General features: G+C 42.1%; 1 protein-coding gene across 7 annotated transcripts in view; it reads left to right on the top strand.

Annotated features, from left to right (window-relative positions):
* Nucleotides 1–19,095, top strand: part of LNX1 (ligand of numb-protein X 1) — a 123,069-nt gene that overhangs the window by 89,182 nt on the left and 14,792 nt on the right. For 5 of the 7 annotated variants that reach the window (XM_081926520.1, XM_081926521.1, XM_081926522.1 and 2 more), the window contains 4 exons: nt 2,448–2,588; nt 5,202–5,404; nt 7,115–7,486; nt 10,444–10,578. In XM_081926520.1, coding sequence (XP_081782646.1) covers nt 2,448–2,588; nt 5,202–5,404; nt 7,115–7,486; nt 10,444–10,578 — 851 coding nt within the window. The remainder of the gene's footprint in view (nt 1–2,447; nt 2,589–5,201; nt 5,405–7,114; nt 7,487–10,443; nt 10,579–19,095) is intronic. The other 2 variants (XM_081926523.1, XM_081926525.1) reach the window with 1 other exon arrangement.

Below are 19,095 nucleotides of genomic sequence, written 5' to 3'. Positions count from 1 at the left end.
GGAAATTATGGAAAATGAATTTCTGAGGTGTTTCTGCTGACAGGAATTAGTCACAGAATCATAGAGTTGAAGGGACCCCAAGGGCCGTCTAGTGCAACGCCCTGTGATGCAGGAATCTCAGCTAAAGCATCCATGACAGATGGCCAACCAACCTCTGTTTAAAATCCACCAAGGAAGGAGGGTCCACCACCTCTTGTGGGTGTCTGTTCCGCTGTCAAACAGCTCTTACTATCAGAAAGTTCTTCCTGATGTTTAGTCGGAAGCTCCTTTCTTGTAACTTGAAGCCGTTGGTTCGAGACCTGCCCTCCAGAACAGGAGAAAACAAGCTTGTAGTCATATCCTGTGAATGCTCACAAACACATCAATGCCCACCCATGCCAACAATGTAACACACACACACACACACCTTCCCAGTCACACCTGCAGTTTGGTGGTGGCCGCAGTGGGTGACCGTGTCAGTTTCAGCAGCAGTTTCTGTTGCAGCACTGCATAAGCTGCTACCACTGTGACTGAAGCAGTTTCGTTGGCGCCTTCTGCGGTGGTGCTGAGCAAGCCCCCGCCATTGAGAGGTGGTCAGAGTTTTCCAGAACAAGAAAGAGCACCCCAATCTGCTCAGATGTTTTGCCAGCACTTTAGAGCATACAGAACATTTCCCCCGTTTGTGGAGCACACTGACCACTTATCAATGGCAGTAGCTGTATGCTGCTTCAGAAGTCAGCGAAGCCACGGTCAAACCAGCTACGGTGAAAAGTGATATTATTTATGAGGGGTTGGTGGACCAGGTCAGACCAGATCCCCATTCATGTAAATCAAGGTTTCCCAGACTTTTGGACTACAGCTCCCATCATCCCTAGCTAGCAGGACCAGTGGTCAGGGGTGATGGAAATTGTAGTCCAATTGGAGACTCAAGTTTGGGAAGCTGCTGTAAATCACTCCTAATCATCATTCCTGATGTCCACTGGTCCCTCTGAAACTTTATGTGACAGGTGTCAAACTATTGCCACTCTTGTCTTTATACATGTTTCCTTTTGTGGCAGAAATTAGACTTCACTCCTTTATTTTTAACCAGTGCTATTCAAATGAACATTTGCTAGTACAATCAAGATACTGATTCAGAAGTCTGGTATCAATTTTATAATGTCCCTGTAGATGGAATAGGCTGAACTAAGAGCTCATCCACACTTCTGCTTGTCCCATGCTTAGAAAACATGAGTCTGCGTGGTTTTCTACTTCCCATGAGTCAAAGCAGTTTTGCGCTTGCTCCACTCCTTTCACAGGGAAAATCTGCTCTTTAGCTCTAAATAGGAAAAACATCAGTCTGGACAAAAACGAAATTGCCGTTTGGACTGACTGAGCAACATTAATTCTGAACATTTATTTGTAAAGGACTGTCTTGAAATTTGTTCCAGAAGACAATGAGCACATAGCCTAACAATCTTCACTGGATTCAGAGAGCATACACACCACATATATTTCATCACAAAGATAACTTCTAAAAACAAACAACTATTTGCCTGGAAATTCAGGTCCATGTGTATGGGATATATGGAGATGACTGATACAAACAGAAGAAGGCATATGAGACATGAGAACAGAAAACTGTAACAGACCAGATAGTTTATGCTGGAGACAGGTCAAAATTTGGACCAGACAGGCTTGTGGATGCAGTTTTGATCCTGGGATAGAGTTTGCAACCCAAATATGGCAAAACCCTGTTAGTTAGCAATCTCAGTGGAGCTGACAGATGAGTTGGTGATAAGCAGAGCATAAATAGCTAGATAACAGAAGAAATCTGGTGGGATTTCGACTGTTTAAGATAAGTCATTGATTTAGCTTGCCTGTACAAAGCAGAAAGAGGAGCAGAGAAAAGGGAAATGTGATTAGTTATCCGACTAAGTGGGATCTTAAATTCAAGGAGGTATTTTTAACTTGGAAGCAATCACATCTAAGTAATTCTACCTAAACTATTTTTGAAAAGATAAATGTATCATGTGACCAGTAATTGTTTTTTTTAAGTAGTAGATATTAAAAAGGCAAAATTGTTCAAAGAATACACTTTAGTAAAGAATATGTGCAAAGTGTTTTCGCTGCCTCCGTAAAATAAATCGTAGGAAATACAACATCAATACATCTTGTTGAGACAAATGTGTCAGTAACAATTATGTCAATGCAGGTTCAACTTTAGATGTAACTTTTAGACCTGGCTTTTGGGTTGGAAGTTCCATTCCTTCCTGCCCGCTGCTTCACAATCTCCTGAATTTGGAATATTGTTAACAGAAACCAAGAAGGGTGTCTTAGCCATGCTTTTAAACCATAAATTAATTGCAGCACACAAGCTTTCTTTGTGTAGAGGTGTTCCCTGAAGTAAGGACTTGACATCTTATTCTTCAGGAAAGCAGTACACCAGATATTTCTGCATGGAGATGATGTTTTATTATTATTGACAGATCCAGTGCACCCCGCCCCACAAACGCACGCAGCACAATCACGAAGCAGAATCGGCAAAAGCAAGACAGAAAGTATACTTCTCTCTAGGTTTGGCAGTTCATCGCTATGTAAGAGATGGAAGTTTGAGGGGACAAAGCAAGGTATGCGATGGTTAGGATTTTCCTTCAACTGGAAGGCTTTTCAAAATGGGATGAAAAGTAGCTAACGAGAAGAATTAGAACACCAGAGACAGAAGAGCAAGGCTCTTGGGAATGGCATTTAGAATGAAGCCCATTTCTGTCAGTAGCTAAGAAATGGAGACACTTGATCTAGTTGGCAATATCAGCATATGTTTGCATTCAAATGACACTATTACTATAATGGAGTTAATTATTGCTGTTAGTTTTGAGTTTAACTAGTTATGGAAGCGCCTTCCTTTGAATGTTAGAGCTGATTTGCACTTGTAGGTCATCAGAATGTGGTGGTATGCTTGGGCAGCTACCAGGCCTCTGTGTTCCAGCAGGGCCCATTGCCAATGCCTTCCCTGAGACCTCTGATCAGCAGTGAGTGGGGTGAGATACCCTGTTAATTTCCCTCCATTTTAATTTCCCCAGTGTAGTAGTGCCTCAGGGCACTTTGGGAAATTAAAATACTGGCTTGACACCTGGTGCTGATTGGAGAGCTGCTTCTGACTGCCAAATAAGGCCATAGGCAAGCTTTGCTGACATATGAGGGACCACATCTCCTCAGGCTACCTCAAACTTAGAAGAACCAGCCTCCCTTACATGACAATAGTTACAAAGTTAAGGTGTGAGTGTGTCAGACTTGTGTTGATAAACATTTACAGTAGAGGAACACTCATTGGGAATTATTATTATTATTATTATTATTATTATTATTATTATTATTAGAACTGCCCATCTGGCTGAGTTTCCCCAGCCACACTGGGCGGCTCCTAATTGAATATCAAAAACACAATACAGCATTAAACATTAAAAACTTCCCTAAACAGGGCTGCCTTCCGATGTCTTTTAAAAGTAGGATAGTTGTTTATTTCTTTGACATCTGATAGGAGAGTGTTCCACAGGGCAGGCGCCATTACCGAGAAGGCCCTCTGCCTGGTTCCCTGTAACCTCAACTCACAGTGAGGGAACTGCCAGAAGGCCCTCAGAGCTGGACCTCAGTGTCCAGGCTGAATGATGCGGGTGGAGACGCTCCTTCAGGTATACAGGACTGAGGCCGTTTAGGGCTTTAAAGGTCAGCACCCACACTGGGAAGCTGGGATTGCATGCAACTCTCTGTTGAGCATCCACTCTGGAAAACCCCAGATGAAACAACTAGCAGTGGCAGATAAGGGAAATACGCAATCTGAGTGTTTATTATGACGTAATAATATCTGGAGCTGTCCTTGCTCTTGTTAATACACATGACACTGCTGTTGACAATGTGAAAAACCTATACATTCGAAGTGCATTCTTTCCCTCACCTCAAAGAATTCTGGGCATTCTAGTTTGTGAAGGATTATTGAAAATTATAAATCTTCGAGGCGTAAACTACAAAGACCAGAATTCTTTCAGAGGGAAAATGAGGATCGAATGTGCTTCAAAGAACTAGGTTTTGTCACTGAATTTTGCAATTGAAACTTGGGTAGATTATTGACGGCGTAAGAACTGTCGCCTGATTTTCAGCACTTTGAATAGGGGAAAGGATTGGGTGAGGGTGAATCTTCAGTAAGTGATTTTGTTTCAGCTAGCTGCTAGACAGTTTTATGTGAAATTCAAGGTTTCACATTGCATTTTGGTGATAGTACTGGATTCTGTCATTGAGGCCTTCTCTAGCCTTGGAACAATAAAGGATTTAATATGGCAACATTAAAAGTGAGATACTTTCTTTGAACTGGCTTCGGATAGATGCACTAGGCCATTTTTATCATACAGCAAGACCTGAAGCACCTGGGATGACCCAATTCAAGAAGTGTCCCACCATAGTAGATGTAGTTTGCAAGTCTCAGATATTGCACTCCCCATGATGTGACTTGTTTCCACAAATACTCAGAATGCACCTCAGTATTCACTGCAGTAGCTCAGGTGATAATGGGGATATAGGCAGCTTGCATGAAGGATGCTTCTCCTAGAGTGGCAAAAATCCCTTCAGACTGGTCCTGCTAATACTTCAGACTCATGTTTCTCCTAACTTTCAGTATTCCTTGTACTCTCTACCTGTTCTCATTAGCTGTGCCTCGCTGTGTTAGGGATTGCTGGAAATTTTTAACTCTGTGAAGGGTAAAGTAACAGTGCCCATAATTTCTTGGGAGATAGAGAACGTGTTTTGAATGTGCTTTAAGGGTATTGTATGCACAGCCAGAAAAGGGCTTTTACCAGAATGTGATCACAGAACTGGGTTCTCTAAAGCATACTGCTGTATATTTGTGTCCTCTGCATAGCATTGTTGTGCTGTGTACTATGGAATCATTAGGCTGACAGAGGAAGTTGCTTTATGTAAGGAGAGATGTCCGAGACAACAACTGATTTTAAAGAGATGAAGATTAGCATGCATTATTTGGGCTTAGGGGGAAAAAATCCTTCTTGCACCATGAACCGAATGGATGTAATCTCTTACCCCTTTTAACATGCAGCAGATCTGTTAATGCCTAGTTGGGTCAACTGTGCAAAGCTCCATGTTCTATGGCTAGATTTGTTTAAAACAAACAAACAAAAAAGCAAAAACCAGAGATCCGTATTCTGAATAAAGGCCTGTTCTCGGTGTGTTTTCAGTCTTCCCAAGGCTATACCACCTCATCCCAGATGGTGAAATTACCTGCATTAAGATCAGCCGCAGTGATCCCAACGAAAGCCTTGCCATTAGGATTGTGGGAGGCAGTGAAACGCCATTGGTTCACATCATCATACAGCACATCTACCGAGATGGAATCATTGCCAGGGATGGAAGGTTGCTGCCAGGGGACATGATACTAAAGGTACACTCTTAATGGAGGTGGATGCAAATGTGAGGAGACTTTTAATAGCATACGTAGAGACACTTCTTTTATGTAAAGGCATAGCTGTCAAGTGCCCCTTATTTGGCGGGACAGTCCCTTATCCCAGCGCCATGTCCTGCTGCTGTCCCTTATTGATGAGGCTTCATTTGGCCGCTGGCTGGGCTTTCTGCCTTTGGCTCAGAGGGGCTCAGAAGTTGAACATACCTGTGCCCGGAAAATCCCTTATTTTGGCTGCTGATCCCTTATTTCCGAGGCTGCTGGTCCCTTATTTTCAAATCTGTAAGTTGACAGCTTTGTGTAAAGGTTCCTAATTCAGCTTGAGGGCATGGCAAACAACATTCTTTGCACAGAAGAGGAAGGGGGTGACAGGAAGAAGACATAAGGAAGAGCAGCATCTTTCTATTTACTGGTGTGGATTCATTTTGAAGTCAAACCAATGAGTTTCAACAGCAATCCTTCACCTAGTTAAGGCAGAGTTATTTTTATTTAGTATGCTTTTTGTTGGATCGTGGACTCAGTAGGCCTAAATCCAGCTCTTCATCAGTCTCTCATATTTCGGACTTGACTTGTGGTATGCTTGCCAAAATGGTTGACCACCACTGTATTAACAGAAACGCCGCCCCCCCCCCCTTTACATGTGGTCACCTTAACTGAAGCAGTGCTGAGGAAACAACTCCCTGGTCCTGCTGTAAATACTTTTTCTCCAGATGGGGCAATGCTACCCCCAGGAGCACTTGCAGTATACTGAGCTAAATAGAAGATCAGCGGTGCTTTTCACCATGGAGAAAGCTCCCAATTTGGTAGGTTCCCTTCTCTATGGCTTATTTTGCTGAAGGATGCATCCAGCCCTACTTCCGACTTTATAGCAGAAATTTTCTGTTCCGTACTCAGTTCTCATTTTCTGAGAGAAGGCTAAGTCAAGTTGCTGGAGAAAGAATGTATTTTCCACAGGGACTCGAGTCAGCGGGTCAACTGCATAAAAATGCATCTCTAAGCCATTGCTTGATTTATTTCCCTTATAGCAAATTTAAGTGCTAGAAGTATTAGCAGAGATAGGATTAAATCTCCTGTGAAAACAAACAATGAGAACCCCAATGAAACGTTGGTATAAAATGGCTGAAAGCCATTTCAAACATATACGATTTCCTAAGTATTTAAAACTTGGGTTTTCTGCCTGCGCCCTCCTTCAGTCCCACTATTTATACTGTTTAGTGAAGATGTGGACCGTGATCAGTATCCATATTCTTTTATCGTTCAGAAATCAAGGGTGGCGTGTTTCAATTATAGTCCACGTATCATTGAGGCAACAGATAAATACTAGAGTGGGAGAGAAGGAAGGGTTAGTGGGGAATGGCAGCACTGGAAAAGGAGAAGCTGCTGGACTCGAAATTGAGATAGGCGAGAGGATATTGGAGCCTGAGGAGGAGCAGTAATAAAATTGAAAAATAGCCATTATGTCTGGAGATAATCAGCAGGAGAGGAAGAAAACAGTACAGTGTGTGCTGTCCTTGTGGGGAAAGGATATTATATAATGAAAACTTGGCTTCTTTTGAGGGAGGCAAATGCCACATGTCGCTATAACAGGAAGACATCTGTACAAGTAGGTCTTTCTGTCTGGCAGTGCCAGTTCCAATTAGATGGCCTTCCCCCCCCCCCTTTACCTTACTGGTCCGTGGTTCTGTCTTCCAGGTAAATGGCATAGATATCCGAAATGTGCCGCACAGCTACGCCTTGTCAGTCCTGAGGCAACCTTGCCAAGTCCTCCGTCTCACCGTACTCAGAGAGCAGAGGTACCGATGCCGGAACGGTGGACTTTCTCTGGACATTCCCTGCAACAGGGACGACAGTTTTCATGTGGTTCTGAACAAAAGCAGCCCGGATGAGCAGCTGGGCATCAAGCTGGTCCGCAAGGCTGATGAAACTGGGGTGTTTGTTTTCAACTTGCTGGAAGGAGGTGTTGCTGCCCGCGACGGGCAGCTTCAGGAGAATGACAGGGTTTTGGCAATTAACGGGCACGATCTTCGATACGGAAGTCCAGAAAGTGCAGCCCAGCTGATACAGGTTTGACTCAACAACTTCCTTGCCATTTCTGAGCATATCTGATAAGCGATGATACTTCAAGACATGAACTGTACACTTAGCAAGAGAAAGCTGTTCCACTTCCACTCTTGCCAAGTTAACTATGCTCCCTAAGTGCAGTCCATTTGCTAATATTGGCGGGAAAGTGGAGATGATTTACTAAATGTCATCAAAGGGACCTCTAATTCCTGCGGAGTATTGTGACAATATTTCATTAGAACGAATACATTACTAATCTCATTCAGTGAGACGTATTCCTAAAGCATTACAAATCATTCCTGAATTAGCAATGTGGAATTTTATTTTTACAAAAGTGCTTCCAGCTTGCTCTTTATTGTGTAGGTGGGTGACGTCATCTGAGATTCTGGCCTGTTTCCCATACTGAAGTACATAGATGTATGATGATAGCAGGTTTGAAGTTTTAGCTAGGTCCACCTGTTCGTGGAAGCAAGTCACAAAATGTGGAGATGGACCACCAGCTTAGATGGCTTTTAAAAAGGGCTAAAGAAAGTCATGGGAGACATGGCTATCAGTAGCTACTAATCATAAGGGCTGTGTAGTCTCCTCCAAGAACTGAGCCAGTATGTCTTTGATTGCCAGTTGCTGGGAAATTATATTGGCGGAGAGGGCAGTTGCCCTCATGTCCTAAGGGCTTCTCATGGGCATTTAGTTAGCCACTGTGAGAATCAGGATACTCTCGTTATGTTCTGAAGCCAAACATAGCAGTTTGGCTTTATGGTGGTAAAAATGACCCAGTCTCCATGGTACCTTGGTTCCAGAACGGCTTAATGATGAACAAATCGGCTCCCGAATGCCACAAACCCAGAAGTAAGTGTTCTGGTTTGTGAATGTTTTTCGGAAGCCAAACATCCGTTTCGGCTGTCGGCATTGTTTCCGGGGCCAATCAGCCAATCAGAAGCCGCGCCTTGGTTTTTGAACCTTTGGGAAGCTGAACGGACTTCCAGAATGGTTTGAGTTCGAGAACCAAGATACTAGTGTGTGTGTGTGTGTGTGTGTGTGTGTGTGTGTGTTGATGTGCGTGTGCATGTGCATCAAAGGGAATACCCTACTAGAGGCTAGTATTTCAAATTATCCTTAGATTTATGAAAAGATCAAGAGTGCTTTGTAAGCAGAAAGAGCCCATGTGTGTGCATGTGCACCCACTGAACTTGAAAGAACCCACAGAAATGTTTAATAATGCAGTTGAAGCCCTTACATTTTCTTACTTAAAGGGGGGGGGGAGAAGCAAACTGATGGAGAAATGCGGAAAAACTTTACTTAATATTGAACGAATGAGAGACCAAATCTGACAGATTCAGCCTAATCCTAATGAAAGCAATGGGACTTGAGTTAATCACGATTAACTTGCTCTGTTGGTTTCAAAGAGATTTAGTTATGGTCATCTTAAGCAAGATTGGGAGTTGGCATAGTCACAGCATTGATCCAAATCCTAAGGCTGTTAGTGATTCCACCACTCCTTGAAATTAACAGGACATAAATTAGTGGCCATCCAATTTCAATGAGGTTTACACATGACTAACTTCCTCTTGATTTGGGCCATTATCTTTTATCTGCAAAGGGGGAATAATAGCCCCCTACCTCCCCTTCTGAGGTAGTCCATTCCACTGTTGAACAGATCTTACTGTCAGAAAGTTCTTCCTAATATTTACCAGAATCGCCTTTCCTGTAATTTGAATCCATCGGTTTGGGTCCCACCCTCTGGAATAGCAAAAAAAACAAGCTTGCTCCATCATCCATGTGACAGCCATCTTCAGATATATGAAGAGCTATCATCTCACCTCTCAGTTTTTCAAGTTCAGCCCCAATAATTCTCACTCAGACCCATGATATAGAAAGAACCATGAGATTTCAGAGAAATGCTTTATTTGAACTTCTGTCACTCCAACCGCACTTCGACCACCACACACAAGCAGTTCATCACATTTGCAACTACTTGTAAATAAGCAGTTCATGAGGTAAACCATAGATTTATCTCCATCTGACGTTATAATATATTTCATATTATTTCATATAGAATAGATCTGTGTATTAATTAGTTATTACACCACCAGCTGGTTTAGTTTCATATCATGCCTATGGCTTTAATCTAAATCTTTTTCAGACATCTGTTTTTAGTTACAAGACAATACTGTGACTATGTGGATTTAAAGTTCAGATGCCGATATTCCTGTACGATGGCATGCCATAAAAGCCCAGGATAGAATTGTGGGTGGGTTTGTATTAATAATACAAATGAATGGATGCAGATCCAAACGCGGGGCAGAATGTTACATATAGCTTCTGCCTTTTGTGTTGTATTGACCACGAGCTGCATTTTGCTTTTCTATATTTCCAACAAGGGGGCACCAGTCTTTTCTTCTTCTTCACCCCCCATTAATTTTTATTTTTGCTTGCTTGTCCCACCTTTTTTGGCAGCAAAAGTCTGACAAAAAAGGAGATGTAAGTTAATAATAATAATAAATTTTATTTATACCCCGCCCTCCCCAGCCAAAGCCGGGCTCAGGGCAGCTAACAAGCAATAATAAAAACAAGTTGAATGAATACAACTTAAAAACAAGATTAAACTACAACATTAAAACATTAAAAAATGCAGCCTCATCACAGGAGGAGAAAGGAAAAAGAAAGAGGGGGAGGGAATCAAAAATAAAATAAAAACCACCCTCTGTCCAATTAGTAAAAAACAACAACCCACAATGCAAAAAAGACTTTAAATAATTAAACAGGCCACTGATTACTTAATATTATGAATTGTTTGATAGATCTGTCTACAGTGAGAAATACATAGAAGTGGTATGATTGACTATAAGGATTCATATTCATAAAATCATTTAAAGACATTTGCATTCTCCCAGTCCTGAAAGATTTGCTTTTGCAACTGATTAACAAGCTGGATTTGTTTCTCTTCTATCCGTACGCAGGCTAGTCAGAAGCGAGTTCACTTCACTGTGTCTCGGCAAACCAGGCAACAGACTCCCGATATCTTGCAGGAGGCTGGATGGGATTACAATGGTAGCCACCAGCTCTTCCCCTCTCTGAGGAACCATCCTAACAAGGTGAGGCCTAGGACTCATTCCCCACATTGTGGTTTCTTCTGTGGAGGGGGCGGGGGAAAGAGGGTGTCTGGAACCCTGACTAATGTGTTAATGTCTCTAAGTATCCTCTCTGGACAGTATCACTGAAATGAGCACATTTTAGCTTTGCTGTGTAAACACAGAAACCTTGATCCTCTTTGTTTATACCCTGGGAAGTGCTGCTGTCTTGTGAATGGATGGCAGAGAGAGTGCAGGGGGTGAGAAGGAGGAAGCTGAAAGAAAACTAGGGCACAAAAAGTTTTATATGCATGTGTCCCTCGCGTATTCTATTTGCAACTGTGCTTTCCAGCAAAAACATAATGTACGTTAATAAACAACAACAAAGAGAAGCTTATCTCCACTTTCTCCATCTGGGGGAGAGCATGAAGGCCAAAGCCGTTGCTTCAGAGATTCCTACCATCTGGTAAAAGATTAATAGGAGGACTGTCATCCTGTCAGTCAATTTTGGGGTTAACTGTTATCGAGAGGATTGTGAGGGTGGAGTTTCTACATGCTGCCAGTTTCTTGCCTGTCACAGCATCCATAGGAGGCCACTGCTGTGATTTACTAAGTCCTAAAATAGGAAGCATGAGGGGCTATTTTTAAACAAACTCCTTTTTTCAGTGTGTAACTTATGACTTTGGATGCAGGACAATAAAGTCAGTCCTCATAAGGGAGCAGGGCTCCCATTACTCATACCTCAGGTTTGACAAACAGAGATAAGGATATTTAGCATCCTGAGGGAGAGTTTGGTTTCTTCTCTTTCTCGTTTTCTGTCCATGAACGCCAGCAGTTTCGCTGAAGTCCCACAAGTCCTTTTATACTATATCTTCCTTTATTCAAGCTGCTGCCACAGTGACACAAGCAAGGGGTGGAACTGGCATACTGGTGGAATTGTGTATTTGTTTATTGTTATAACCCTTCCTGGTACCTTAACGGTTAAGGGCAGGTAAGAAAGTTGTGACTATTACACTTAGAATTTAAATAGCCTAACCTCTTATTTGTTTATTTTTAATCTCTTTTTAGAAATCTGCCAGAACAGTTAATGGTAAAAGTATAAAATTTACAACTATATAAAAGATCACAGAAACTGTAGCTGGGGAAAAGAGCAATAGGCTAGATTAAAATGTCAACTTAAAAATTCAGCACATGAAAGGCTTGGGCAAATGAAATGTCATAACCTGGCACTGAAATGACATCACATGTCATCAGCTGACCCTCATTATGGAGCAGGTTCCAAACTCAGGACACCAGAGGACCAAGGAAGTGTTGCTGCCTGCCTCACCTACAGTGGAGGCAGCTCCATAAGGGAAATGGGGCCCTGCCCCACCAGTCCCAGTCTGCCCTTTGCCAACCTCCACCGTCTTACTTACAACCAATTTTGGGGGCCGCATAACCTATCAGTCTCCTCTTCCTCAGCCTCAGTGCCGCCCTTGCAGAACTCAGCAGAGAGGCAGATGGGGACAAAACTAGAATTACCATAGTTGGCTCTGCCTGTCTTCGGCTATGTCGCCACCTACTGTTGGGCTCCCTGCCTTCCACCCTACAAGCTCCAATGGATGCCAGCCACCACTGCTCACCAATGAAAGCAGGGAAACCAGAAGAAAGGCATCCGAGGAAGATATTAGTAGCTGGGCAGTTTCATGTGAAAACATGAAACAAATCCACTGGCTCCCAGTCCATTTCTGAGCACAATTCAAAGAGGTTGCTCTAAAGTTTAAAGGTCTAAACTGCTTGATACCCTGATACCATAAGATTGCGAACTTGTACACATAGGAAGGTATTTCTTTGCTATATTTTAGTCCTACTTTTCAGGCAGTTATCGGAGATGATGATGATGGTGATGATATAGAAGCCTGGTATCACACGTACAAACTTAAGACACACAAGGGAGGTGCAGGGAAAGAGAGTTTTTGGTTCTTCAAGTCATGACATGAACATGACATGAACTGAGAGCATTTATATGTAGTTTGAGCCAGGCTGATCTTCAGTTCCTGGTGTTAGCAGACTGGCAGAGCAATGAGGCCAGTGTGGCCTTTTCCTTGCTTCTGCAGTTCCAGAGTAACTGGAGTATTGAGTTACAGATAGGTAGCCGTGTTGGTCTGCCATAGTCAAAACAAAAAAAATTACTTCCAGTAGACCTTAAAGACCAACTAAGTTAGTTCTTGGTATGAGCTTTCGTGTGCATGCACACTTCTTCAGATACAATATGGAGTATTGAGCTGAGTGTTGTTGTTTTCTGCTTGGGGAGGAAAGCCCCCTGCAGCTGCTGCTCCTCTGTTGGAGGAGGTCAGGTTTGTCTCTATTTGGTCCTTCTACCACCAGTGACTATTTGAAAAAGGGACTTCTCAGTTGTGGTATGCCATCTGTAGACCTTCCTTGTCCCCATAGTTTTCCTTTTCGGTTCCTCCAAAGTGAACACCTTTTTATTTCCCTACACCTTTTAGGCATCTGTTTTAAGGCAGCTTTCTGCTAGAATTTCATCTGCTTTGCTGCTTCTTTGTTTTATTTGATTATAATCTCCTGTAAGCTGCTCTGAGAGCCTCACTGGTAAAAGAGCAGAGGGAGAAGTTTTCTAATTAAGTAGAATACCAGCTCTGTCGCATTTGTCATTGCACACTGCCTCTTCAGGTGAAGACAGTCTTCTTTGGACCCTAGGAACCGGGGGATGACTGAGATCATTCAAATAAAATACCCTTTCAGCAAGTTTCGTTGCTCTCTTTGCTCCATGTGTCAGCAATGTCAACTTAGTGACCACACAATGACAAGCTGATAGGCTGTGCTTGCCTCCTTTTTGACCTCTTCAATAGAGGTCACCATTTCAGAAGGCTGCTTTGGGGAACGTTACTCTTGTTTGCCTTGTTTTTGAGTTGGCTAGAAAGCCACATGCTGGGCACTTCATTCCTGCTCCCTTTCCCTATACAGTGGTACCTCGGGTTAAGAACTTAATTCGTTCCGGAGGTCCGTTCTTAACCTGAAACTGTTCGTAACCTGAGGTACCACTTTAGCTAATGGGACCTACCACTGCCGCCGTACCACTGCAGCACAATTTTTGTTCTTATCCTGAAGCAAAGCTCTTAAATCGAGGTACTATTTCTGGTAACCAGAAGCGTCTGTAACCCTAGGTACCACTGTAATTCGTGAGAACACCCCTTGTCCTCTGTGCATCAGCTCTTTTGTGCTATTACCCTGTGACTTCCTTGGTTTTTCACCTTTCTGTAGCAAAAGGAAGCTGACATTTTTATTGGTCTAAAACAGCCTATATATATATATATATATATATATTTGCTTTCGTAGATTTTCACGGGTTTTTTCGTAGATTTTCACGGGTTCCAAAACCTGCATATATATATATATATATATATATATATATATATATATATATATATATATAAAATATCATCCAAGGTGAAGCTGAGCCAAAACAAAGCCAAGCAGCTTCTTGAGCAAAGGAGTGGGCTGACATGAAAGATAACTTATTTGAACACATTATGTTGGAGTCAGCTTGTTTCACAAGATCTGGAAGGCAATGGTTCCCCGTCCCTGCTGTTGGGACAACACTCTAGCTTTCCAAACTGTGTGTCGCGACACATTAGTGTGTCAGCTGCAGTGTGTAGGTGTGTCGCGTGAATGCTCCCTGCACTCCTCCTGAGGTTGGAAAGGGGTTAGTTCAGTGATGGCCAAACTTGGCCCTCCAGCTGTTTGGGGACTACAACTCCCATCATCCCTAGCTAACAGGACCAGTTGTCAGGGATGATGGGAACTGTAGTCCCAAAACAGCTGGAGGGCCAGGTTTGGCCATCACTGGGTTAGTTCAACCTCCGGTTTGCTAGTAAAATTGAATTACTGTGTTGGAGAAATGATGGAAAGTTTGGAAAGCTCTGCTCTAGTAGAAAAGTTTGGAAAGCTCTGCTCTAGTAGATGAACAAATGGTCTGACCCAGCAAGAGGAAGGATCCTGCATGCCCAGTGTGAGAAGGATGTTGAATTTCAGGAGAGAGGGGGAGTGAGAGAAGGGTGAGAGAGAGCCAGGTTTGTCAAATTGAAAAAACCAGCAACCGTTTCTGAGATTTCAGAATTATTAATTTAATGTCATACCATTGTTTACCTTGCTGTCTGAGGCTGGGCTACAACAATCTAAAACACAATATTAAATTGATTTTTTAAGTTTCTTTTGGAATCTGGAAGATAATATCTGATCTCTCCCATTTCCACATTTGTCCTCCTGGATCCTTGTAAGTGTATCATTTCAGATTCTTTTTTAAAAATAAATTATTTATGATTTTCAGGTTTATACATTTCAACAATTCATTTCAGATTCTCCAAGATTCCTGCAGGTTGTCCAGTGTCAACACTGGATCCGTTTTTGTTTTTTTTTAATAAATTATTGGAACTTTAAAAGTACATAATTATATGTGCACTAAACATGGTGAGACGTAAATAAAAGAGAGATAGAGAAAAAGCGAAATCCAATCTTCAATCCAATAGCAGAAGGGAGCCATTAGATTTTACTAGTCAGTCTTTCAAGTTTCGGTGGGCATGTGGTTGTGGGTGTTTCTGCCCAAAACACTGCTACCCTAAAGTGGGCCCATCAGGGTGTTGGTATCTGGCTTTTGGAACCTGCAAGGGAGACAGTCTCATGTCTGTAGCACATTCTTCCCAGTTCGTCATTGGCTGCAGTTCCAAATTAGCTGATCCTGAAATAAATTAAACTGTGCTTCTTAACATCATTTACTGTCTGTTGCTCTAAGAAAGCGTAAGCCTTTGCCCTTAAAGGCAACCTTAAAATATATATTTTAAAAAATTAAACAAATAAAATCTGATCTCCTCTGATGTGTCCTGTTTGCAGCTGAAATTGCTCAAGGGAATCACTGTGTGTGTGTGGGGGGGGGAGAGTGGTTTTCTTTACAGAGTCAGAGCTTAAAGTTGCTATATTGCAAGTTGTTTTCTGCCTGAGGAGCTAAATTTAGTGTCTATGTACATTAACTATCCTCATCCTCACCCAAAATGTAATTATAAACTGATTTTGTTGAGTTTTGGAGAACCTTCAGGCTTCCAGCTCAAAATGCCACCACACTCACGCTTCAATCTAGTTATTTTATTTCGATATTTTGATTTGGGGCGGCGGGGGTGTGTGGAGATTGCACAGTCAAATTTCACCACCTCCAAATTAGATTTTATTGTATATTCTGTCGACACACTTAAAACATTCTACTCTCTCTAGGATAATTTGATTTTAAAAACCCTACCCCCCTCATTTCTTTTTTCTTCGAGAGCTGACTCTCCGCTTTGACATTTCCAAGGACACAGATGTAAATGTGGGCTTGATATTGCTTTCAAGTTTCTAATATCCAGTGCCAAGAATAAACTCCAACCTTCAACATCATTTGTTATTATAAAAGGGCTCAGCCATCCCTTTTGGCAAAGAAAACCATGACATCCTGCCTGCCTCCATGTGGAAATAGGCTGGCTCTGAAGCCGGTGCCAATTGTAAACACTGAGTTGTCCAGCACCAAGCTTTGGGGAAGTTGTGAGGCACTATTAAGAAATGAAGCATTGGACATCATTAGCAGCAATTTGGAGTGTATTTTGCCTGTTGAGAATGATCATACACTTTTATGTTACGGAGGGGGAGCAGGCAAGAAGATGTGATACCTCCTTGTCCTCATATAGTAAGAAGAGCAACCCTAAGAATTATCTAGCACTATGTTTTTATGCTTTCCAAACTAATTCCATCAGTGTTTTCTTAAAGCTGTTTCCTAATATCAGCTATACGTTTCCCTTCTGCAATTTAAACCAATTGCCACATCTCCTTTTATCTAAAGCTATTCTGTTCCAGATTTTCTTTGTGGCATTCTTTTCCTTTCTTCTTCTTCTTTTTTGAGATTGTTAACATGTACCAATAATCTTTTCCAAAGACTAAAAATATGCACTGGCCTTTTAACCTTTCTCTAGTTAACCCTTTGCCAATCCTTTTGATAGATATTACAGCCAGAGCCACGTTATACGTGGCACTTTACAGAATAGCTGTTTGTGTTTGGCCAGTCCCAAGGAGCTTAATAGATAAATTAGGTGGGATACAAAGAAGCAATGAATTTGAAAGGAGGAGAAAAATATGGACTCCCCATGTATTAATCTCTACAGGTGGAATCGCCTTTTGTACACCCAAAATAAAATATAAAACTCAAAGATTATATCCCCAATCCAAAGAAAGTTGCACACATCTCCAAAGGTAAAAACAGACCCCGGGAGATGAGCAAAAATCACCCCAGAAATCTGTCTCCAGTTATCTGCGTAAGGTCATGAATTTAGACAAGAGCCTGGAGCTGAGTCGTAGGAGAAAGGGGGACTGTATGGAGTATATGTTGTATGTGTGTGTGTGTGTGTGTCAACACACTGCCACTGTCAAGGCGAGATCAAACATGGGAGAAACATCCCATCCTTCTTGCACCACAGCACAAAGGCATGCAGTTTTTTCGCCCTTCCTTCTTGCCTCCAAAGGCTTCGAGTACTTGGGGCACATCAATGTGGCTATTGCAGTAAAGTGATGTTTTGGATATGTGTGCGCGCGTGCTGATATAGCTCCTTGCCAAGGGTACAAGGGACCCTATGTGTGCCTCTGTATTTGTCACATTGGTTTTACTGGGTTTTGGCAATGACCAGCTCTCTCTGCATTGGAAATTCTGGAATTCTCCAGTCTTAAGGATTCAGGACATTCTAGCAGTCCAGGGTCCCAGGCACAGCTGTAAGGGAGAAGTCTGTCTGAATTGGTTAGGTGCTTCCCCCTCAACCCCTTATCCCATTTGAGTGAGTAGCACAGCTCGATGGGAAAATAAAGCTTCCTCAACATTTACTTTAACAAAATTGGATCTGGCATGGGGGCTTGGTGAGATCACAACAAGACCCAATACAGCAAGAATTGTGGGGTGGTTTAGGGCTCAGCCACACTTCTGCAGTCCCCGTGTTTTCTAGATTTGGGTCCGAGAGGCTTTTCGTTTGCCCTTCTGCTTTCTCCGGGAAAACCCACTGTTTACTGCTGATTCATAACAAATGTCAATTAGGTTTCCTGCAGATTTATGTTTGTAAACAGCAGGTTTTCTGGGGGAAAGCGGGAAACGAAAAGCCTGTTGAAGAAGCTGAAGTGCGGACAAGCCCTTAGCTTTGGATTCAGTTCCAGGCCAAGAATTTTTGTTGCCTGAAGTGGAGTCCAAATGATAGCCTACCTATCTCCTGGCTGCACTACTGCCAACAGTTTAAAAAGTCTTTCTGTACTATTCTGTTATCAGTTTCTGCCTTTTGATACTGTTGAGGAAGGTTGCTTCGCCTCTTTATGCTTGGCAGGCTTGGCCTTACTGGAATTTGTCAGTTAACAGCCTGAACACCCTCTCACTCCCTCACCCCAGGCTGGCCTACAGTTATGTCCCTGGCGAAGTGCAAGTTGAATTGTGTTTTCTTTGAGATCAGTTGGAGCTTGTACATAAAGTCAAACCAGGTTTTAAAATACCACCTACTATTCTTAGTAGGCTGAAATGGCTGTGTTTTGCTTATAAATACATTATCTTCCAGCCTTCAAAGACTTTGCCCTTTACACTGAGGGACATAAAACCCTGTAGCTGAAGGATCAGCTTCAGCCTTCAGGTAATTAAAATGGTACATCCAGCTGTGGCCATTGCCTGTGAGACAACCGCCAGGACACTGAGTGAGAGATAATCTGCTGTAAATATTTATCTTACAGTAAATATTAAAAACCACGCAAGCTGTTGTGTTCCCCTTGTCAGAGGGGCGCCCAAGGTAATGTCAAAATCACGAAGAGAAAGCACTTGTTTAGGAAAGAACACGCTGAACACTGCCATTGCTAAACATTGCCTTTCGACTGGCTGAGTTGGTTATTGGTAAGAAAGCCAAAGTTTGGTGTGGTGTTTATTAAAATAAAACCTTTCCTTTCCTTTCATCCTTATCTCCCCTGCTGTCCTACATTTCCTCAGCCGAGACTCCACAAGTTGCTTTATGTTTACAATAAGTCATGTTGAAAAAAAACTTTGGAAAAACTTGTGGCAGAATTTTCATCACGACAAAATGTAGTAGGTGACAACTTGATTTCTGATCTGGGGTAGACAAATCTATCCATTTTGGTTTCCCTGAGTTTCTCACATTTCCAGGTTTAGGTTCAGTTTATCACATTTCCATATCATTTGGTGATTTTTCTTAAAGTCCTAATGTACTCATTTTTGTACACAATTTTGCCGGATTTACATATTTTGCAAACATTTACCCCTAAACGCACTTGTATGGCATTTTAACTAATTATGTTTTTTTTTTGCGCACATTATTTGGTGGGAGAACTGCATTGAAAAATTTGGAGAAGTATACGTCTTGAAGGCTAGCTGTGTTTTGGTTCACATATTGTTTCAGAAAGTATGAATTAGGTAGGTTTCCATTAAAATGTGAACAAAACCAAATTTAGCTCCCATTCCTATTCTGGACATCACCTTTAACCTTA

The sequence above is a fragment of the Podarcis melisellensis genome, assembly GCF_964234715.1.
Source record: "Podarcis melisellensis genome assembly, chromosome: 9".
NCBI lineage: Eukaryota > Metazoa > Chordata > Lepidosauria > Squamata > Lacertidae > Podarcis > Podarcis melisellensis.
This window is presented reverse-complemented; position numbering and strand designations above follow the sequence as displayed.